Below are 23477 nucleotides of genomic sequence, written 5' to 3'. Positions count from 1 at the left end.
GGCCTGTATTCTGGTAGGGATATGCAAGCAGCTGGTAAATCTGGAAGGAAGTACACAATAAGAAATATTTGGGAGCCTCTAGCTTAGGGAATAGGATAAAGAATTTGCTCCCACTCTATGGCTAGGTCTACACTACACCCCTCTGTCAGCAGAGGGATGTAAATAAAGCACATTGAAAGTGCAAATGAAGCGGGGATTTAAATATCCCATACTTTATTTGCATTATCACGTTCTGGCGCTGTTTTGAACAAGCGCCATTTCGAAACTGAAACCGCGGTTTAGATGCGGTTCTGCCAACAGCAGGGTGATTTTTCGACAGATCCCGTACTCTTCAAAAAATGAGGATTATAGGATCTGTCGAAAAATCACCCTGCTGTCAGCAGACCCGTGTCTAAACCGCGGATTCAGTTTCGAAATGGCACTTGTTCAAAACAGCGCCAGAACGTGATTATGCAAATGAAGCATGGGATATTTAAATCCCCGCTTCATTTGCACTTTCAATGTGCTTTATTTACATCCCTCTGCTGACAGAGAGGAGTAGTGTATACCTAGCCTATGATTGCCATTTTTACACTTTAACTATCTGGTGGCCTATGCGAAATACATTGGCAGTCTTAATCCAGTTCCTTCCAAAGGCCACTGTTACAATAACAGTCACATTTTAAGCAAAAATGATCAGAACTAAACAACACTTTCATCCCTATAAGTAGTCTTCTGATGGTAGAGGTGGTTTAGCAGGAATTTGGAGACTCCTGTGTTGTAATTAATTGATTACATAAAGAGAAGACTCAGATCTCAGTCTGGTACTTTTTGTGAGCACTAAACTCCCTACCAAGGCTGTGCCAAGACTCAGGGTTTCTTTTCGAAAAAAGTAGCCTTTTTTCGAAAAAACTTCACCTGCGTCTAGACTGCAGCCGCGTTCTTTCAAAATTAAATCGAAAGAACGCGGCTTTTCTTTTGACGGCGGTAAACCTAATTTCACGAGGAAGAACGCCTTTTTTCGAAAGTGCTCAAGACAGGAAATTAAGGTTCCAGAAGCACAAAAATTAAGGTTCCAATAATGTGTGATTTGCTGTGTATTGATTCCTTCATGCCATTCACGGAATGGATTCCTTCATACCATTCATAAAATGATTCATTCATTTCCACTGCCTGGCCGGATCCTCAGCCATGTAAATTGGGATAGCTGCACTGAAGTCAATGGGGCACTGTCTCCAAGTTCCACTTCTTGAGATGTACTATTCCATAAGTTATTGTACTGAGACCCCATAGAACTGGGATCATTGAAAGGTTCCTGAATTGCATATACATCTATTAATATTCAGTAGAGTTCCTTGAATGTTAAATGTGCATTCATCATTAATCTCATGTATCTTACAAATATAGCTCCAGGAAAATTTTTTTACCTATAATGTTATATAAAAGTGGATGGAAACAGCATCAAAAGTTTAAGAGCACAGGATGAAATCTTGGCACCACTGAAGTCAATGGAAGTTTTGCCTTTGATGTCGATAGGGCCAGGGTTTTGCCTGGATTGTTTTCAGATGGATTTACATAACATACAGCATTTTATGCTAACATGATTTTAGCATCTTGCTGTTCAGTCATCATCTAATCCTGTTTAATAGGAGCATACCATGAGTAGGGATGCTAGCGAGTAGTCAACCAGAGTATCGACTACTCACTTCCTCCCCTCCCTTGCTGCCTCAGTGAGACACAGCAAGGGGAAAGAAGAAACAGCAGCCGTTTCTGGAGAAGTCGGCTTAAAAGCCAGTTTCCTCCCAGCACTAGCTGTGCAGTGCCGCCTGCCTCCTTTCCCCTCTCCGCTCCCCCCCCCCCCGCCTCCCGCTGCCTCTATGCCTCTATCAGAGGTAGTGAGGGGGATAGAGAAGGCTGCTGCAAAGCAGCCTCTGCCCACAGTGGGGTGAGGCTCACTGTGGGAAGAGGTTGCTCCGGCTGCAGCCACCGTCCACGGGGACCCCAGCATAGAGCAGGACACACCACAGACGGGCTGCTGCTGCCAAACAGCCCTTGTTCACAGCGGCCTGAGCTGGCCATACAGGGGCTGCTGCAGCAGCAGCCCTCTGTTTGCAGTAGACAGGGCTGTCCATCGTGAACAGGGGCTGCTGGACTCAGCACAAGCAGGGTCTGAGCAGTCCCGGCTCATGCTGCTCTGGGATGCTGTGCTTCTGCATTTTAAATGTAGTAAAGAGCCTGGTGGCCATTATGCTCTTTACTACATTTAAAATGCAGAGCTGTAATGTGGGTGGCTCCCGGGGCCAGCATGAGCTGTGACTCCATGAGCTGTGACTCATTCCAGGCTCCAGCCAGCTCCTGGAACTAAGCCTGCTGCAACTCTGCAGAGCGGTCCTTATCAACTAATCGTGTAGTCAATACAATTAGTCAGATAACTGCAATTTAACATCTCATCCATGAGTGTATGTTCTTTCTTTGTATTAGAGATGCCACAGATTCAGCCTCACCTTAGTCCCAGGAAAAATGATGGAGGGGATCCTCAAGGAATCCATTTTTAAGCACTTGGAAGGGAAGAAAGTGATCAGGAATAGTCAACATGGATTCACCAAGGGCAAGTCATGCCTGACCAATCTGATTGCCTTCTATGATGAGGTAACTGGCTCTATGAATGTGCGGAAGGTGATGGACATGATATAGCTTGACTTTAGCACAGCTTTTGATACTTCCTACCACAGTATTTTTGCCAGCAAGTTAAAGAAGTATGGATTGGAGAAATGTACTATAAGGTGGATAGAACGCTGGCTAGATTGTTGGGCTCAATGTCCGGTTGGTGGTTCATATCCAGTCTCAATTATCCTATGACATCCCACCTACCCTCACACACTATCTACCTTTATGAAATCAAGGCAAAACACAAGAATTGGAATAAGGGAAGGGAAGTGCCAGAGTGTAACTTGACATAGGTGCTCAGATATTGTGGTGGTGGGAGATAAATACACTGATCCAGCTAAATGGATATTTATACCTCTCCTTTCCCACTATTGCTACTTGCCACATTCCAGTTTGTCAGCCCAGGTTATCACCTCTGAATCTTCCAAAGGATTTATGTAATGGTCTTTGCCTAAGGAGTTCCCAGGGACCTTACTACTATCTCAGTGCAAGCTATTGAAGGTAAAGATGCTCTAAATATCTAGTACCACTAAGTTCATTAACTACAGACCAAATCTGTCAGCTGAATACCTTGAATGGGATGCCCTTTGAAGAAAATCCACTATAGCAGAGGAAAAGCCGGCCTCCAATAGGACAAATGAGGAGAGTCAATAAGCAAAGCAGTCAGGCTCCATCCTGTTCATATTTGGGAAGCAGTGTTAGAAGATCACAAGATAACAAACAAATTAACAAAACACCCTGAGAGCTGGTGAAATCTTGCACTCTAGGTTGCATGCACATCCCTGAAATGGAGGAGACATTTAGGGCATGTCTACACAACAGGGCAAAACTCGAATTGTGCCACACAATTTCAGCTACATCAATTGTGTAGCTGAAGTAGAAATAGAAATCGGCTTTTGGTGCTGTCTACACAACAGGAAGTTGAAAGAAGATCACTCTTTCTCCGACTTTCCTTACTCTAAGTGAAATGAGGGTTACAGAAGTTGGAGTAAGAAGTCCTCCAACTCGACATTATTTTGAAATAATGGCTTGCTGTGTAGATATGTCTTTTTTATTTCGGAATAACATCAGTTATTACAAAATAATGCTGCTGTGTAGACATAGCCTTACAGAGTTACTGCTGCCTAAGAAGATTATCCTGTACCCCTTTTCTGTAGGTGCTATGGCTTAGCAAACCTGTTTAGAAAGCTGAGAGTCACAGGTTAATCCTCCCCCTGGATTTTGTACTCACTGAAGTGAATTCTGTTTTATTTATTCCTCCACACTCCAATCCCAATATTTTATTTTGTTACAGAAGTATGGATTAATGTTTAGAATCAAATGCATGAAAAAGACACAGCGTCTGGAGGTCAGGCTCATGCATTAAAGATACACAGACAACAACACAAAGTAGTTTATTTGAGCAGGCCTGTTGTTATATGGGCATGCCAAAACATGGAAGTATCAGAAAACCTCTCTACCTCCCTTCCTTAAGGATAAACTTAGAGAGGGATAATAGAGAGGGGTAGTGCAATTTATGGTAGCCGATAAATTGGATTAATAGGGAAAAGCCCACAGCTTCATAATAATAGTATATGACATTTATATAAAGCCTTCCAACTGATGATCACTGAGAGGTATGACTCTCTCAGCATTACTAACATGGGAAGGAAATGAAGCACAGAGGACAAATGACTTGTTCAAAGTCATATGGAAAAGTCAGTGATCAAATTAAGGCTAACCATAACCCTGCCACAACAGGCAAGTGTTGCTGCTTTCCCTAATATGGACTCATTTTATTATCTAGTACAAGCCTTTATTCATACCCACAGTATGAGAATCATACTAAAAATGGGGACAAACAGACTAAGACTATGCTGGAGAATCACAGAGAAAGAGAAAGAACTTGAGATAGTGAAGGATGAAAGCTAAGCAATAGACACTTATTAATTTTACCCCCACCAGAGGGCGCTCTCGGTTTGTGTTGCTCTGTCCATTGCTCTCCTGGTAAATTGCATTCTGTAATTCTCACCCAACCAGGAGCATGCACATTGAAGAGTGCAAACATTGCCTAAGCCATCCTGAGAGCAGGCCTCTTCCTCTGCACCAACCATTTGATTATTTTAACAGTAATGCAGTCACTCAGCATGCAGCAAACAGCTAAACTATGTTGAGTTAATGAGTGTTTCAAATAAATAGCTTTAACACTGGGGCGGGGGGAAGGAGGGGCAAGGGTACTTGTGTGTGTGGGGGGGGACCATGTATTGTCATTTGTGTAAAGGAGTATTCTCAACCCTTTTGATGCTGGGGACTAGCATGCTGCCTTCCTAAACCATGTCAAAGAGATCTCACAAACTGGCACTGGGCCATGGACCAGTCACAGGGAAATATTGGTGTAGAGGTAAGGTCTCTATTTAGCTTCAGGACAAATGAGCACAGGCAATGTCAGCAGAGCCAGATTCACTTGCTGCCCTGATAATAGGCCTCAGTCTTTCCCTGCAGGGGCCACATCTGTGGGGCTACATGTCACTCCATTCTTGAACACAGTATAATTGATGTTCTACTTATATTTTAACAAAAGGCTTCTCTGCAATTACTGCCCATTGCCTGGGGGTAAGCCCAGTGTACATAGGATCCAAGCACTTGCAGAGGGGAACTAGGAAATCTGAAAGGGAATCATCCCAACCTTCAGTATTCATTCAATACAGGTGGTAAAATTTTAACAAGGGGCTCCCTCCGGATCATATGTACTCTCTTCTGAAACTGCCAACAAATAGACTAGCTAAAGCCAGTAATGATGAGAATCCAGGAAAGGGTTTTGAGGATGCCAGTCCTGAGGAAACTGGACTCAATACACAGAAAGGGTTTTTGAAGCAGTTGCAAAGCACAAGGCTCCTTGAAATGCCTAGTTTATCAGCTAAGGTCAATATCAGAAAGTCAACTTATAAACTCGATAATGTATTAAAAAATGCTGGTATAACAATTTAAGCTTTCAAAGACAAACAAAACTAAACCCAATTTCTTATGAGACATTGCTGAACCTGATGTTACCATCTGAAATGTGTTCAAAGGGGCAAATTATCTCCTCCCCACTCATAAGCTCTTACCTGATGTGGGATCGCTAGAGATTATGTGTGGGTCCAAAATATTCTCTAGCACAGAAGTTTTGTATGCGCTGTACGTGATAGATTCATAAGGCAGAATGCAGAGGGGAAACCTGCCCAACTTCATGTGAATGTTTCCTACTTGTGGCCAGCCAACCACCTCTTGAGTGCCTCCTTCTGGCCTGGGGTGGTTCTCTCTCCTCGGTTTCCCCTCACTAGAATTTTCCATCTCTCTGGGGGATTCACATTGCTCAGCGCCAGGGCTGGGTCAGTCTCAGAGTTCCATCTGTTTTGGGTATCCAAGCCCAGCTGCAACTCTTCAGCAGTAGGCTTTCTTTCCCCAGCAGTCTCTTCAAAATTCCCTCCTGCATCTCTACCTGAGTCAGCAGCAAAGTCTTAAATTAAAAAGAACTTTTTAAAAGTCTTCTTTGGGCTCCTCCTCAACTCTCCTTTAATCACACTCTTATTTGCAAAGTAGCTGGTCCCAGAGCTTCTCTTAGGAACCCCTCAGTAGAATGCAAAACTACAAACACTAGTGAATATTCTTGCATCCATTGCAGGATTGAACCTCTCATCTCTCTTGGGCTCCCCCACCAGTTCTCTGCTCCTTTGCAGGAATATTGGCCCCCGGGTGTTCCTGGTGCTAGGTCTACTCTTGGGCTTCTCAGGTCTCTGTTAGCTGCTGCCAGAGACCTGATTTTGGCCACAGAACTCATCTGTCTCCTGAAATTGCTCATTACTACCTATTTGTCACAGATGGAATGGGGCTCATATCTCCTTAAAGAGCCCAGCCACCCTGTGACACCACTTCAATGGGAAATGAAAGGAGGGATGCGCTTGTGGTGCAGGCACTAGACTGAGCCTCACAAGACCTCACTTCTATTCCTGACTCTGGCACAGACTGCTTGTGTCACTTTCAGTGAGTCACTGAATTCACTGTGCTTTGGTTTCGCTTCTGCAAACTCTTTCAAGCCCATGTTCCAAGTGACCTGACCCAATGGGACTCTGATCTCACTTGAAGCCTCTCTGTGATGTTTAAATATTAAATGAAGTTTGGAAAAGGGGGAATGGAACCAGCAATATCATTAACACACAACTGACAGCTATATCTGTTAGAATGTTAGCTCTTTGGAACAGAGATCATCTTATTGTTATACATGTGTTCAAAGCCTCAAATCCCCACCACCATACTAACCATCAACATAATTTTTAAGTATGATGTCAAGTTATCCCACACTATTTACAAGTGAAAATAATAAAAGCACACTGAGATAACCTTCTACGTAGTGCAGTTAATCCTAGTGAAGTAGAAAAAATTGCACCATTAATATGTTTCAGGACCTAGTCCCCTTGTAGGAGAGGATGAACTCAGTGATACACATGGAAGGCATGAGTGCCTAGGAAATGAAGACTAGATCTTTTGGATTGTATAGTAGTAGTAGTAGACATCCGTCAGTCTTGAGAGACCATGGGTTTATGCCCCTGAGAGGTAAACAAGTTACTTGGTTTTATGGCAACTTTGGCTGTGGCTGAAGAGATCCACTCAAAAGAGACAATCTCTGCCACGTCTGTCACATTTAAAGGTTATATTTTTATCCTTTGGAATCTGCCTTTTGTGAGCTCTTTTCTCCTCTGCTAAGCTGGACTAGTGCCTCTCGTAACTCCAGAGACTTTTCTTAAGCTCTTGTTTCTAAAGGCTGCAGTCTTAAGTGTGACCTTCCCTTTTGTCTAAATCCATGTCCATTTATTTGAGCTCTCGCTTGCACACATCCTTTGAAAGGCAACTTTGGGTGACCTTTGGGTTTTTTTTCAGATGCCAGTTTGCGATAGAAGATGTCCTTTTGGATGCCCCATCATTTATTCAGCACATATGCCCAAGCCAGCAGAGATGTTACTGTTTGAGGAATGTTTGCATGCTGGGTATGTTGGTCTACTTCTGTTGGTGACTTTGTCTCTCCAGGAGATTCCAAAGATTTGAGGAAGGCAACACAGATTAAAGCTGAAATGAACAGCTGAAAGAAAACATATTGTGGCTATCAGTGAACTGCATGCAACAAGCTGGACATATGCAATCTGTCCTATCCGTACATTTTCCCCCAGACCACAAGATGGTGCCCTAATCACATCTGGTATGACCTCTATGGGTATTTGAGCAGAAACGATGCCTCTGTTTGCCAAGATAAATTTGGGTTTGAGATCTGCCCTGAGACCTTATTATATTCCACAAAATAAGACCATTGAAATAATTTGTGGATTTCTTTGGTTACTGGGCATAATTCATTATACAACTGAAAACTCTCCAACTGTATAAAAATCTCCCATTGTCTTCTTGCTTCTGTGACGTTTAAAGTACTATAATGTGTGTCATTGTGAAAGAGCGCTGATTTTAGCACAAATGGTTTTTTTGAATTATGATGTTCCATACTGACTTACATTAAATTATTAGCATGAAATTTTCAAATGGGAATAACAGATAGCATGGACTGTGGTGCATCAGTAATTAGAACAGTTTGGAAAATCACTTGCATGAGGAATCAAGAACTTTGGGAAATCATGTAGTTTAAGTTGAATTTATGTCCTAGTCTAAATTTATAATTTGATTAGAAGTATCCTCTGAATTTGGTGGGTTTCTCTGAGGTTATTTGTGAGTGTGTGTGTATGTATTATTACCACATAGCATGGCTACTTAGAAGTGGAAAAGAACAAAACCTGAAGGACAGATATGTTTAGAGGACCTACACAGCAATATTGAAACTCCTGTGCACTTTCTGCAGTAGGGCTTTAACAACACTGTTTGAAAAGCTAATTATGTTCTCATGCCGCAATCTGTTTCCAAATGCTTACCCTTCCCTCTCCCACACAAAATACCAGAACTCCCTTCTTCCCGAAAGCACCCTAACCTGAGCCATCTTCCTGAGGCCAGTTTCTTCCTTTTACCACTTGATCTGTCTCCCCACTGCACAACTGCTCCAACTCACTTGCCTTTTCCTATGCCAAAAGCCTAGTTGGGGAACTGGGAGCAGGAAGGTAGGAAGCATGGGGAACACAAGTTAACATTCCAGAAGGCAGTGTATGTTGGGACTAGATCTGGATCAGAATCTCAGCCTCCCAGCTGCTGGATGCTATTTTGATGCTTTTGCTGGGGCCTCCTACCTAACCCACTTCCCGCCACTAGAACATTTAGGTATGTCTTTGCCTGAGCATGGCTGTGAGACCTGGGGCCAATAACTGTAAACCCAAGTGTACAGTATACTGTGGACACTCAAGTATGGGCTTGGAAACATCAAGCCTACGAGCCTGGATCCCACAGACCTGGGATACAATGCAATGTAGACATACTCTTAGGGCCATATTTTTCAAAACTATTTAAGTGCCTAAAGATGGGATAGGCTCCAGGTGAGATTTAAAAAAGCTAAGGCATTTTTGAAAACCCCATTAGGCACCTTTCTGCAGCTTTAGATAACTAAACACCTTTAGATAACTAAACACCTTTAGAAATCTCCCTCATAGCCATCAGGCATTCCAATAAACTGATCAATCTTCTAAAATGTAAACCCTATTTAACAAATTCTCGCAAGAACAACATGAAGACATTTTTCAAAATGTGTAAGATTATATTTATTCTCATTTTTGTTTCTTATGATAGCCCTTGGAAATCTGAAACTTGAAAACAACACTCCAATTAACCTTTTTCTTGCGTGGAACACAAACGTACTTTGTTGTGTGGTGGCTCATAAGTATTTCTCAGCTTTTCCCCTGCCACATGTGAAACATGACTGTTGTACAGACAAACCTTATCACAACAGAAGACATAACATACTGAATCACTGCTCTAATGACCCACACTCCTCAATCAATCTTTAATTTTCTGTAAACTTTCTGCCTCATTGTTCTGCCCCCTGACTTTAGTCAGATTTGGGACCTTACTGTGCTAGACACCATACAAATTCTGGGAACTACTGTCCCTGCCCCGAAAAGCTTACACATAATGTAAAAGATTACACATAAAAGCTTGCTAATGTGAAACAAAATGCAAAAAGTGAGTGTGAGACTTTATCCACATAACAAATGATTTTTTTTATTTGATTTTGGCATTGGCTAAAATATCAAAGTATTTAATACTGCTATAGTTATATCAGTACGTCACCTTTAGCCTACTATGTGTGTGTGCAATTTTTGGTTCAGCTTATGTCACTTGGGAAGAAGTTTAAGTTAAACAAATAAACAAAAAAGCCACTAATATCGGAATAAGAGTGTCCACACAGGGGTCAGACATACCTGTATACACACAGGAGTTAGACATACCTGTATAATAATAATTGGTATAGCTAGTAAAACTTTTCAATGTAAACAGGGCCTAATAAACAGGGTCGCCATGGTAACACTACTAATATGACCTGGTCATATAGGCTAGCTATGGGTCTAGCTTGATTATTAGCTGCTTGTCTGACAGGGATTTTCCCAAAAAGTGCCTCCCTTATTTTTTTTAGATCCTCAATTTTTTCACTGAATTTTAGTGCTAGCAAAAGAAGGTGGGTTGAAGACCCTAGAACTGGAAGTCCTTGTTTATCCATGGCAGGCTGTACACTAGGCCAAAATTTCCCTCCCAATATCTCTTGGGGCTATGTTTATACTGCAGCTTTCTTCCGCAAAAGCTTATGCAAATGAAGCACGGAGCAGAATATCACTGTGCTTCATTTGCATAGTTAATTAGCAGCCATTTTTGCGCAAGAGGCTTTTGCGCAAAAAGGAGATGTATAGATGGCTCCTTTTTGCGCAAACCCCCCCTTTTTGCGCAAACCCCCCTCTTGCGCAAAATGGCTGCTAATTAATTATGCAAATGAAGCACAGTGATATTCTATTCCACAATTCATTTGCATAAGCTTTTCCGGAAGAAGGCTGCAGTATAGACATAGCTCCATTGTGCTCTGTCTTCATTTAGCCATTACTCTTAGCTTCATTTAGCCATTACTTTGCCACTTCCATTAGTCATTTTTATACTTGTGCAATGTAGGTGCAAAACTGCATAATGGTAACATGTTAGACCCACTTGCACTTCCTTTTCCCAGGTATACATGACTGGGCAAAGTTGAAGGCAATGGAGAATGAGGCCCGCAGTGTTCATTCAGTCCTTGACAGTTTTTCCAAAACTTTCAACCATCATCACCCAAAGTGAAAAGCAACTAAATGCTGACAAATATTTAGATACAAATGCTGAAACTCCTGCGATGGTGGAACTAGAGTGCCTGGCATTAAACAAGGATACTGGATATAAATGGCATTGCAGAAACTTAATAGAAAGAGGATAATTAATGAGACACAGTAATATTAGGGTACAAACAATATGGCTACATCTACACTGGCCCCTTCTTCAGAAGGGGCATGCTAATTTTGAACTTGGGAATAGGGAAATCCACAGGGGATTTAAATATCCCCCACGGGATTTAAATAAACATGGCTGCCGCATTTTTTCCGGCTTGGGGAAAAGCCGGAAAAAAGCATCTAGACTGGCGCGAAGTAGGAATAAGAGATCCCCCGGAAAAGGGCTTTATTCCGGAGGATTGCGCCAGTCTAGACGCTTTTTCCAGCTTTTCCCCAAGCTGGAAAAAAAGCGGTGGCCATGTTTATTTAAATCCCACGGGGGATATTTAAATCCCCCGCGGATTTCCCTATTCCCAAGTTCAAAATTAGCATGCCCCTTCCGAAGAAGGGGCCAGTGTAGACGTAGCCTATAGGAACAACAGAGCAGGCATCACTGTGGGGTGGGGAGTGACACTATATCTAAAAGAAAGAATAGATTAAATAAGATGAGAATCATAAATTAATCATATTGTCCCAAAGATGTAATTTTAAAAAATAATTACATATTAATTTAATTAATTAATTATATTATATATTGACTTGGTACATGTCACCTCAGGAAGAGATGCAGAGATAAATTTCCAGACTCCATAAGTGATTGCTTCTTTAAGCAGCTTGCCCTGGAATAAACAAGAGGAGAGTCAATTCCTGATTTAGTCCTAAGTAGAGTGTAGAATTTGGTCCAAGAGTTGTCTATATATGACTCACTTGGTAATAGTGACCATAAATAATTATACCGATATAACCAAAAAAGACCCCACTACAGTAACATTTAACTTTAAAAAGGAGCACTATACAAGAAAGAGAACACTAATTACAGTGACATTAAAATGAGCAGTCATAAGAGTAAAACGCCTGCAAGCAATACTTAAAAATACCATAATAGTGGCTTGGACTAATGTGAAGCCCAAATACATTTTAAAAAAAGACAGTAAGAGGCTCAAACAAATGCCATCATGACTAAACAGCAGAGTCATAGAAGTCATTGAAAGCAAAAAGGGATCCTTCAAGATTTGGGTGTCAAATCCTAATGAGGAAAATAGAGAGAAGCACACATTCTGTCAAATAAAATGTGAAAGTATAATTCAGCTCTCCAAAAAAGAATTTGTGGTGTAACTTTCTAAGGATGGAGAAATGTTCAGAATCTTTTTTAAGTATATCAGAATCAGGAAATCTGCGAAACAGATAGCAGGGCCACTAGATGAAAAACATGTGTAAAGAGCACCCAAAGAAGACAAGGCCATTCTAGAGAATATAATGAAATTCTTTGTGTCAGTTTTCATGGCAATGGGCAAAGTAGCTCTAGGTGGAAAGAGGCTTAGCATCCTCTGTGTACTGCAGGAAGGTTGTGTGTACAAATCCTGCATAAGCTTGTGAGGTGTGGATAACAGTGATGTGAGTGACCTGCTAGTAGAACCACAAAACTTTTATTGACATTGATCCAATGGGCATAATACGTCTTGGGTCAATTTTTTCCCTTTTATCATACTCAATAGCATCTTGTCTTATGGTTCCACAGAAAAACTTTCTATCTCTGGGGACATGTCTACACTGGGAAATTATTTTGAAACTACTAAATTCGACTTAAGATCTCCTGATTTAACAAATTCAAACGTGCGTGTTCTCATTATGGAGAAGTATTGAAATTATTCCGAGGATATGGACGTGCTATTTTGGACCCAGAGCCCCAGGAAGCTCTCTGGGGAGATGCGAGAGGCCTTCCAGAGGCCAATTAGTTTGAATTAGCAGCACCAGAGCATCCACACTATCATTATTTTGGACATACAAGTTCATAATTAGTGTTATTCCTGATGAAAAGCAGGAGTACAGAGTTCGAATTCCGTAGCCCCTTATTCCAAAATAATAGGGTTGGTAGTGTGGATGCACCACTTTCTAATTCAAACTTGGGGGGGGGGGTGTTTCGGACAAAGGTCCTAGGGTAGACCAGGGCTAAGAGTGTTAGGCTCTAGAATAAGCATCCAAGGGAGATTGTGGACTCTTCATCATTGGAGGTTTCTAAGTACATGTTGGACAAACACCTATCGGGGTGGTTTAGGCTGATTCCTCCCTCAGCACAGGAGAATAGATTTCATGACTTGTTGAGGTCCTTTCCAACTCTAACTATATGATTCTATTATTTATTTAAATGGGACTCTTGGTGGAAAAAGGGACTACTCATCATGTGGCAAAAGAGACAGGAGCATCTGGCTCCATGCAAATAATGCAAAGAGGCTGAAACTACCCTGAGTTTGGAATGGAGGATATATTTCAGGTTCCCAAGACCCCATGTCTTTCCCCTTTTTTCATTTTCCCAGTTAGAGCTCAAACAGCTGGGCTTTAATTAAGCAAATTTAATTTTTATTCTAAGTCCAGGGTGAATTTGAAGTTTTAAAAATAATACGCTTATGATTTACCTAAATTCAAGATGTGTCTTGAGTATTTCTTAAAGGCAAACTACATCTGTTTTACTCAGACCAATAGTTTTATCAATAAAAGCACATTTAAACAGTGACGTGTATTGGAGATTTGTGTGTGTGTGTGTGTGCATACACATCTGTGATAATTGCTATATGAAAGCTCCATGTAAAGAACTACAAACAGATTTCCACGCAGCTTAAATACTAATGTGAAAGTCATAAAGAGAATTTTGGGGGACAAATGCTTCTACTGACATGTTTAAGGAAGTGACACCAAAGTCAAAGTGAGCATGTATTAGAGGCAGGAATTGGCCCTTAAGAGTTCATATTTAATATGAATAAAGGCTGAATAAGAACTGCAGCTGATTTGTCCTTTTCTTTTTAAAATATTAAGGTTATGGGGAGATTAATAAATGAGACTAGGATCAGGATGGACTTATTTTTATCTTGTGCCAACATCACAAAAGATAGAACTATATGCATTCATCTACATTGGCATGATCCTGCGCAAATACTCTTTAATGCAAGAGTTTTTGCGTTAGAGTATTTGCGCAAGAGAGCGTCTACACAGGCATGTGCCTTTGCGCAAGTGATGTGCTTTTGCACAAGAGCATCCATGCCAGTGTAGATAATCTCTTGCGCAAGAAAGCTCCAATGACTATTTTAACCATCGGGCTTTCTTGCACAAGAAATTCATGTTGCCTGTCTACACTGGCCTCTTGTGTAAGAATAGTTGCGCAAGAGGGCTTATTCCTGAGCGGAAGCATCATACTTCTTGTGCAAGAAGCACTGATTTCATACATTAGAACGTCAGTGTTCTTGCGCAAGAACTCGCGGCCAATGTAGACAGGCAGCAAGTTTTTGCGCAAAAGCTGGTGCTTTTGCGCAAAATCATGCCAATGTAGACACAGCCTATGGGTATGTCTAGACTGCATCCCTCTGTTGACAGAGGGATGCAGATTAGGCAAGTCGACATTGCAAATGAGGCAGTGATTTAAATATCCCGTGCCTAATTTGCATAAAAATGGCCACTGCATTTTGCCATCTCAGCACTTTGTCGGCAAAAAGCAGCAGTCTAGAGGGGGATCTGTTGAGAAAGAAAGCCTTTTTCCATAGATCCTGTAAACCTCCTTGCAGGAGTCATATTGGATCTGTCGGAAAAGGATTTCTTTCTCAACAGATCCCCCTCTAGACTGCTACTTTTTGCAAAGTGCTGAGTCAGCAAAATTCAGAGGCCATTTTTATGCAAGTTAGGCGTGGGATATTTAAATCCCTGCCTCATTTGCAATGTCGACCTGCCTAATCTGCATCCCTCTGTCAACAGAGGGATGCAGTCTAGACATACCCTATGACAAAAAGGTCAGTGGGCTTAGAAATGCCAAATTTAATTAAAAACTTAGCTGCTTCTTACCTTTCATCCTTGCAGAGTAGTGGTCTGGACATACTAAGATTTTATTCATTTAAAAAGCAAAAGGAACTAGCTCACCCTCTGCCTCTCAAGCCTCAGGTAAGTCACACCCAGCCTAACAAAATGGTAACACTTTTAAAATATAGAAATGAAAAAAATCTCCATCAGAATGGCAAACCCAAGAAAGGAAACCCAAAGCCTATAATTTCTGCTTGGAAATGTGAAAGTGCTTAAAACAGGGGTCTATAATGAACAGATCCTGCTGTTTCTGAGTTTTGCCTGTGAAAGGCTGTTTGAGCAGCACCACAGTGTTGCTTTAATACAGACCAGGCATGCTAGAGCCTACAGCCTGTCCTCACCAATCTCATAGACAGGACAGCAAGCTTTTTGTCAGCATGTGTACCCACAGCAAGTTACTGCAAATAAGCATCTCATTTCTTGCATTACAAAATGCTTCCTGGTGACAGAACAGAAGGAAGAAGCTTCTCGAGAAACTTTTAAATATGTTTATGTACACAGGAATTAAAATGGAGCGAGTTCTTGAAAATATTATAACTAAACACACCTTGAGATTTGATTGAAGAGCATATCTGAAATCCACACTTCTACAGTTGTCTTATTATAAATATTTATTATCCATTTAAGAAGCCTACAATGCAGAAACAGGAAATATAAATGTATTCATTGTTTTTTGACAAACAATTTATTTTACAGACACCAGTGAGTGTGCATTAGAGGCCATGTTATATGACATACTGGTTGCAGCTAAGAGAGATTTCTACCCTCTGCATTTTCCCTCCCTCAATTTGTGATTTACTAACTTTACTTCATATACTGTATAAGTCTTTCATATTTGGGGCCTTTTTCTTTCCATTCATGTTCTATATTTCCATGCTAATCTTTCCATACCGATTAAACTTTCCCACTCCTTCCATGTTTCTTCAGTCTCCAAGAGTCATTTACCAGTTACAACTGGGACCAGAGCCAAAAACAGCTTAGGATCACAAATAAGATTCTCAAGCGGCACCTCAGTGAAATCACTAAATACTCTTTTCTCAAGAACTCAGAACTATAAACGTGAGACTGATTTGTCTTGTTTATAGCACCTTCTTTCAGGCCTTTCCTCTTTGCTAGGATATCTTTGCTCTCTTACCTTCCATCTCAGTGCGGGTGAGCATCTTCTCACTTATGTGGGTGCAAACTTCCTTCAATAGAGTTACTCCAGATATAACTGTAAGCAACAGGTGATGGTCTATGAATTTGGTCCAACTCCTATTTAAGTCATTGGGCAGACTCCTTTTGACATAATTGGGTATTGGATCAAGTCCCAACTTCTGTTGTTCAGGAATCATTTAATTTAACTAAATTGTTCACTTCATTCTTCCCCTAAGGGAGCACGAGGTAGTCTCTGGGGGTGTGTCTAGACTACATGCCTCCTTCGACGGAGGCATGTAGATTAGCCAGATCGGAAGAGGGAAATGAAGCCGCGATTAAAATAATCGCGGCTTCATTTAAATTTAAATGGCTGCCCCGATCTGCCGATCAGCTGTTTGTCGGCAGATCGGGGGAGTCTGGACGCGATGCCCCGACAAAGAAGCCTTTCTTCATTGACACAGGTAAGCCTCGTGAAACCAGGCTTACCTGTGTCGATGAAGAAAGGCTTCTTTGTCGGGGCATCTCGTCCAGACTCCCCCGATCTGCCGACAAACAGCTGATCGGCAGATCGGGGCAGCCATTTAAATTTAAATGAAGCCGCGATTATTTTAATCGCGGCTTCATTTCCCTCTTCTGATCTGGCTAATCTACATGCCTCCGTCGAAGGAGGCATGTAGTCTAGACACACCCTTATAAAGACACAGAATAAACTAACATGGAACAATGTTAAGCCAGTTCTTGTTAAACAAATGCTACTTTATCCTCTTGCTTAAACTGAGATGAGGCCTCTTTTCGAAAAGGATTCAACCCTCCCCCCCATTGCAATGATTCTGAGCTAAACCCAAAGAAAATATTTTCTGAAAACAAATTTTATCTCAGGATTTTTAATCTTAGGAGTTAAGAAACAGGAAAGGTCTGCTTCCAACTAGCAAAAGTCAGCTGGCTTTCCCACTGCACAAATACAAATAAAAGCAAAGCTGGCTCCTTCCTGAATGGTAGAATGACAAGGAACAGTTGCAAAGGATTATTACGTTATCTTTCAGACTTTGAAAAGGACTGTATTGTTGACATCCATTTGTTAATAATCTACATGTGCTTTTCTTTTCTGTGACTCAGGAAAAGAACATCAATGTATTCTGTAAATCTTTCAAACATGGTTTTTCTCTGCTGATTGGTGCATTTTTGTAATATAGGTCAACTATTCTGGTGGGCTGGAGAGAGTAATACTATTGTCTGTCTGTGTTGCTGGAAAATATCTTCACCCAATAGATGAAGAAGAAAAAAAGAAACGAAGTGTTTACAAAGGTGGATTTCAGAAACACCTTATAATGAATATTCTTAGTCTTCACTCAGACTCTCTAAGTCACTGAGTGCCATAGTCAAGAAGACTCAACCTCTGGTGTAGGCACTGGTATGCCAATGGAAAAATTCTTTTAGGGTATGTCTAGACTACATGCCTCTGCCGACAGAGGCATGTAAATTAGACTACCTGACATAGTCAATGAAGCTGGGATTTAAATATCCCCTGCTTCATTAAAATAAAAATGGCCACCGCGCTATGCCGGCTCAGCTCATCGTTGGCATAGCGCCGCAGTCAAGACGCAGATTGGTTGACAGGGAATGCCTTTGTCGACCGCTCCTGTAAACCTCGTTTCACAAGGCATAAGGGAGCAGTCAACAAAAGTGTTTCCTGTCAACCGATCCGCATCTTGACTGCCACGCTGTGCCAATGATCAGCTGAGCTGGCACAGCGCAGCAGCCATTTTTATTTTTTTTTGAAGCGGGAGATATTTAAATCCCCGCTTCACTGACTGTCGGGTAGTCTAATTTACATGCCTCTGTCGGCAGAGGCATATAGTCTAGACATACCTGAATTGACTTAGTTACTACCTCTTCAAGAGGTGGATTAAGTACAACAATGGAAAAACCCTTTCTGTCAATGTAGGAAGCATCTACACACTGTAGTGCTACAAGGACACAACTCTAGTGGCTAAACTCGACATACGATTACTTTAACACAGCTAGAAACTATCATAGCACCACCAAGTCAGCAAATTGTTGTAACAAAGCTTTTAATGTCATTTATAAAAAAATAAAGATATTTACATTTGCAACTCATTTGATGGCATCCGCATTATAGCACTTTACTAGATAAAGAAATGTCATTAGAATACACAATAGGGTTAACATCCTTCATAGATGAGCATAATGACAGGACAGACTGTTTAAAATATTTAAAACTTCTTGACCTTTTATAGCTTGATACAAATACATTCCTTACAACACATGTATCCCAGTTTTACAGTAGGTAGGATCCCTTCCAGGTTAAGACACGGGAACTTTGTCCTATCTATTAACGTGTCTTAGGATAGTTGCTGCTCTTGTATATGACACCTTAACACATAAAGAAGGGCAGTAACCTAATTTCAAGGGCTATAAACTAACTCGCTTATGCTACTATTGGTGTCTTTTTAAGAAAAATCTAGTTAAAAAGGACAAAAGTAATATGACTATATTTATTGCATAGATGCACAAAATAGGATTCATGAATACAAAAGCCATCGAAATATATTATAAATCTATTTGAATTTCAAAACTACTCTAGAATACTGCTTTGGAATACAAATAACACTGTTTGGGATTAGTTTGTAGAGTCGGATTATGGTCCATGCTTTTACTTCTATAATCTTATATTCCTCTTCCATTACTGTAAAAGCCTCAGGTCAACAGCTACTCAGGCAGTGGTAGTAGTGATGCAGCAAAAGAAAGGCCTTTCCAAATCCTGGACTTCAGCTGCTGCAGCCAGCCAGTTCAGAGAAATTCCCATCTTACCTCCTCCCTTCTTTATTGCTTCCCTTTAAGTGCATTTCCCCTCAGAACTCTAAGGGGAAAGAAGGGATAGGGTACAGAGATTTCACACAGTTTGTTACAGATAGTGTCTAGTCGCCATCCTATCCTTTAGTTTTGTGCTCATAAATCATTGCTCTTAAAAATATCCAGCAAAAAAATTAGCTTTACTTCAGCTAAGCTGTAGTTCCACATAATCTGTTGGCTGTTGAAATATCTTTGGTGTCAGATTCTGGTCTTCCTGAAACCACGAATGGCCAAGTCTGTAAACAAACAAACAAACAAACAAACAAACAAAAAAGCCATTTCACATTAGAAGGATGATTGCACTGCACTTTACTTTTATAAAAGTAAAACTGGAGCTTTTATTAACAGTTAATTTTCTAGTACCCCACCTTGAAAAACAACCATTTTAGTCACACTGGGAAGCACTCCACACTGATTCTCTCTAAAATTATTTTAATTGGAATCAAATAATCCTCAACTATGTTTTTATTATCAGCATCCACTTATTCAGGTCCAAATATAAAACATTTAAAAACTGCTTTGTAATTGGTTACCTAGTTTTATAAATAATAGACCCTTAAACTAGTGCTAAATAATCAACCACCTTATTACATCCAGACAGACAAAACAGTAATACTCTTCTTTATACCTTAGGTCTTGAAGTTTTGATTTAGTGAGAGCTTGCAATGACCTGAAGCACAATGACTTAAAATTTCCCCAATGATTTAACTTGCCTAATAGCCAAGGAGTGAATTTGTTAAAGGTTTCTGGTTCATACTCCCCAACAAAAACACACCCAGCGTCTACATCACTTCGGGCCCACCTTGGCTTTTCGCTATGCTAGTGAAAATGGGATTATTACAGGGTTTTTTTGCACCGCTGTAACTGAGTGGAAAATCTGGGTCTTCTTTTGACCATTAGCAACATTCTGATCTGCACAGTTCAAAGAAATGGGGGAGGAGGAATCTAACAGAGGCTGAAAAATATAGTATGCCAGCTATAGAGACGCTGAAGTTAAACATCCGAAGTGAGAGCTAGATCAGATGAGTTAGATCACTAATTACTTTTCAGGGGGGACGAAGTGAGAGCTAGATCAGATGAGTTAGATCACTAATTACTTTTCAGGGGGGAAATGACAGCGTATAAAAATAAACACACGTCGATGGGTCTGTTCTCCCTCTCTACAAACACTCCCTCTCCCATAGCTAACATGCGACCATCTCCAACTCGCACCGCTTGCTCTTATTGGGACCGGACTGACTCCATGGTTTCAGACCCAAAGGTGCCAGCTCTTGATCGGACCCAACTTCACCGCCTGGCAGTGCCGAGTGTGCCAAGCCATCGACTTCTTGCAGCTCAGCACCTCTGCCCAGCAGGCTCCGGGCGTGCCAGGCTGGGGTCCCCCAAAATCGGAGGCGTCTTGGGGCCAGTGTCTGCCATCCGTATGCCCGTCCCTCCTGCCCCTCCTGCCCCAGCCCTGGCTGGCTCTTCCATCCAAGGGGCCTTACCAGGTTGACAGGGTGCACGTAGCCGTTCTCGTAGCGATCCTCCTGCAGCAGCTGCCGGAGGTGGGCGATGTAGCTGGAGGCCAGGCGCAGCGTGTCCAGCTTGGAGAGCTTGGTGTCGGGCGGCACCCAGGGCAGGCTGGTCTTGAGGCGGGAGAACGCCTTGCTCAGCACCCGCATGCGGGCCCGCTCGCGGGCGTTGGCCGCGTTGCGCTGCGACTGCTTGCACTCGCCCGGCACGCCCCGGGCCAGCAGCGCCGGCTTCTTGCCGCCCGCCCGGGCCCGCTTCCTCTTGCAGCCGCCGGCCGCTCCCGCCGGCGCGCAGCGCCCCTCGCCGTCCTCCTCCTCCTCCTCCTCGTCCTCCTCCTCCGCCGCCGAGGACTGGTCCGCCGCGGGGCAGGGCGGGCGGCGGGGCTGGCGCGCAGCAGCAGCGGCGGCGGACGGCGGGTAGCCCAGCGACAGCCCGCGCAGCTCCATGCCCGGCCGCTCCTCCGCGTCGCTGGCCGAGCCGGTGGACATGGCACGCGCCCTTCCCCGGGGAGAGCCGCGCGCGGGGCAGGCAGCGCAGGCGAGGAGTCCGCCCAGCCCCGCGGCCGCCCCGCCCTCGGGGGATCCCCCCCGGCCTCCGGGGCTATATAGTCGGGGGCCCGGAGCGAACCATCTGCAGGGGCGGAGGGGGAGGGGGCGAGAGGTAGGGCAAGGGGCTGGGTGGGGGCGCGCTCCCGCCTCCCTTGCCCCCCCCCCCTCCCGCGCTGCGCCCGAGCCCTTCCCCAGGGCCGCGGGGTGCGCCCGTCACGGAGCCTGGCGCTGCTGTGGGGGTCACGCGCCCGCCTGCAGTAGCACCGAGCTGCGGGCACTTTGGGCGTCACCCGGCCACCAGGCGGGGCTGGTGCGGGGCGAGGCGGCCGCAGCCGCACGGGAGCTGTGGGACACGGCTCAGCGACTCCCAGCCGGCCTGGACCTACAGCGCTCCGCCGTGCCCGTTGCAGAGGGGAGGGAGGGGGTGGCGGACACTGCCTCTCCCCGGGAGCGCAGCATCACAGTGGTGACCCTGCCCGTCCTCCCTCCGGCTCAGTGTCCTGCGGGGTCAGTGCCTGAGAGGGACTGAAAGCTCCATCTGAACGGCTTGGACCTACAGCTCCAGTAGAGCGAGCAGCGTTTTACAGCAAATTGCAAGGGCCCTGTCAAGCCTTGCCGGATAAGGCTAGATCGAAGATGCATGGCCCATTTTGGGGGGGAGGGCAGCTCTGCAATGGTAGGCAATAGGCCACATCTGCCGGGGATGTAGCACCCCTGGTTTAAATGCTGGTCTACCTGTTATGGAGGTTGCTTGCATTGAATTATATGCAGTGACTGGGTTACTCACGGTGCAAAGGTGTATGACAGGCGTGGGGAACCTTTTTTGCGTCTGGGGCCGCTGACCCACAGACAAATGAGTTGGGGACCAGACGCAAGTGAGAAGGGAAAAATAAAAAACCCAAAACTCCTCACTGAGATCAGCTCAGGTTCTCTAGTGGGGGGCGGGGAGAATCATGCTTAAACACTCTGTCCACTGGAAAAGGTACTATACCAATAAAATGAGAACTTCAAAACCGATAGAATTGGTTTTCAAAACCGATTGATAGTATTGGTATAGTATTATTATTTACTCAACCCTTCTTCATTCTTTGGCCTTCCCGACCCTGTCTGGATACAATTAACTAGAATAAATGTTTCAGTTTGCAGATAATGTGGGGATCAGATAGTTACAACAGGTGGAACGATCTGTCTTAAATCTAGCTCCTTAATCTTTTCGATACATTCATCTGTCGACCAAAGTGGCCACTGCCCCTTTTGCTATAATTCCGGGTACAATCCTTGTTTTCCTCACCAATTTCACCCAGCACGTTGTAATTTGCTCTTCGGGAGTTTTGCGGTCTTACTCTGGGGGCCCGTAATGTTGTATAAATGTCTTCATCAATAGGGGCGTGACTCAACAGAAGGATATTTTATGGCAAACTTTCCAAGTGAAACTTGACAACAATATTCCTTGAACCGTTGAAACACACGAATGATACTTGCAACTGGATCCCTTGAACTTGGGTTGACTCTGAGTGCTTGCTTTCTGTCCTACACATAATGCTGTAGTGGCAGGGGAAATCAGATGAGGCGATGGGCTTTCTCAGCAAGAATATACTATGCGTTAGTTACCTATTAGTGCATGCTATCAATATACATTTAGAGTGAGAGCGACACATCAGGGGCACATATAGGGTTTTCTTTTCCCCCCAGTCTGGATTGTTTATTCAGGTGCGGTCTGAACGCTTTCTTTGCTAAAGATTAATGGGGGAAAGTGCTGAATTTCTCTAAACAGAGTGGAAAATGGTACCCAGCCTTGAAATTTGACATTGGCAAATCTCACCTTTCACGCCTAGCGTTTCCTCGACGAATTAAAATCTAATTGATTGTTTATTTCATCTGATTAAATCGCCTGAAAAAATGGAGTGAGTGAGTAGAAAATCTCTTTACCCAGTTCCCGGTTATTACAAATCGTGAGCCAAAATCGCCACTGGTGTAAATCAGAATTAACTATGGAAGTCTAAGGAGGTATTCCGGATTTACACGTGTGAAACAAAACAGAATTTGATTCCTTGAATCCATTAGACACCAACTTTCTTCTAGGCTTGACCGGCAGATCTATTTCAAAATAAATTCTTTAATGGGGCCAGCGCATTACGTCATGCTTACTTTTTTAAAATAAATACTTTCATCCTCCAATAATGCAAGCTCTCTAAGCTACTGAACAAGGAAAGTTTCGTTCCTATATTGACCCAGAATTCGATCTCAATGGGTTTCTACTCATTTACCAGATAGTGTGGACAAACTTTGAACCAAATCCTGCTCTTTGTCACCAGTTTGAATTCACGGTACCGCTCCACTGTGGAAGACCTCTGCCCTCGCTGTGTAATACTGTGCATGCCACCTGGAAATCGCAGAGCCAAGTATAAATACCAAGGTAGCTATGTAGAGCTGGAGATAAGGCCTTCTTCGGAGAACTCTTAAACGGCCT

At 43.0% G+C, this 23477-nt stretch overlaps 1 protein-coding gene and 1 long non-coding RNA gene across 2 annotated transcripts; both read right to left on the bottom strand.

The window, feature by feature from the left end:
* Positions 1-1853: 1853 nt before the first annotated feature.
* Positions 1854-16373, bottom strand: LOC112547182 (uncharacterized). Its single transcript, XR_003090932.2, has 3 exons — positions 15481-16373; positions 11645-11710; positions 1854-7741 (listed from the first exon to the last, which is right to left on the bottom strand). It is a non-coding gene; the product is annotated as an uncharacterized LOC112547182 (long non-coding RNA).
* Positions 16374-18125: 1752 nt separating this feature from the next.
* On the bottom strand, positions 18126-21385 carry MSC (musculin). Its single transcript, XM_006131566.4, has 2 exons — positions 20432-21385; positions 18126-19180 (listed from the first exon to the last, which is right to left on the bottom strand). The coding sequence occupies exons 1-2, from the start codon at positions 20945-20947 to the stop codon at positions 19094-19096; spliced, it is 603 nt and encodes a 200-aa protein (XP_006131628.3). The 5' UTR covers positions 20948-21385; the 3' UTR covers positions 18126-19093.
* Positions 21386-23477: the final 2092 nt, after the last annotated feature.

This window comes from Pelodiscus sinensis, chromosome 2 (genome assembly GCF_049634645.1).
Source record: "Pelodiscus sinensis isolate JC-2024 chromosome 2, ASM4963464v1, whole genome shotgun sequence".
NCBI lineage: Eukaryota > Metazoa > Chordata > Testudines > Trionychidae > Pelodiscus > Pelodiscus sinensis.
Note: the sequence above shows the minus strand (reverse complement) of the source record. Positions and strands in the feature narration are given on the sequence as shown.

What these genes read in the sequence shown, in the direction of transcription:
- MSC (XM_006131566.4), bottom strand. Translation starts at nt 20,947, where the DNA reads ATGTCCACCGGCTCGGCCAGCGACGCGGAGGAGCGGCCGGGCATGGAG. An exon ending in ACGTGCACCCTGTCAACCTG is followed by an intron (nt 19,181 to 20,431) that starts GTAAGGCCCCTT and finishes GTTTGTTTACAG; the next exon opens with ACTTGGCCATTCGTGGTTTC.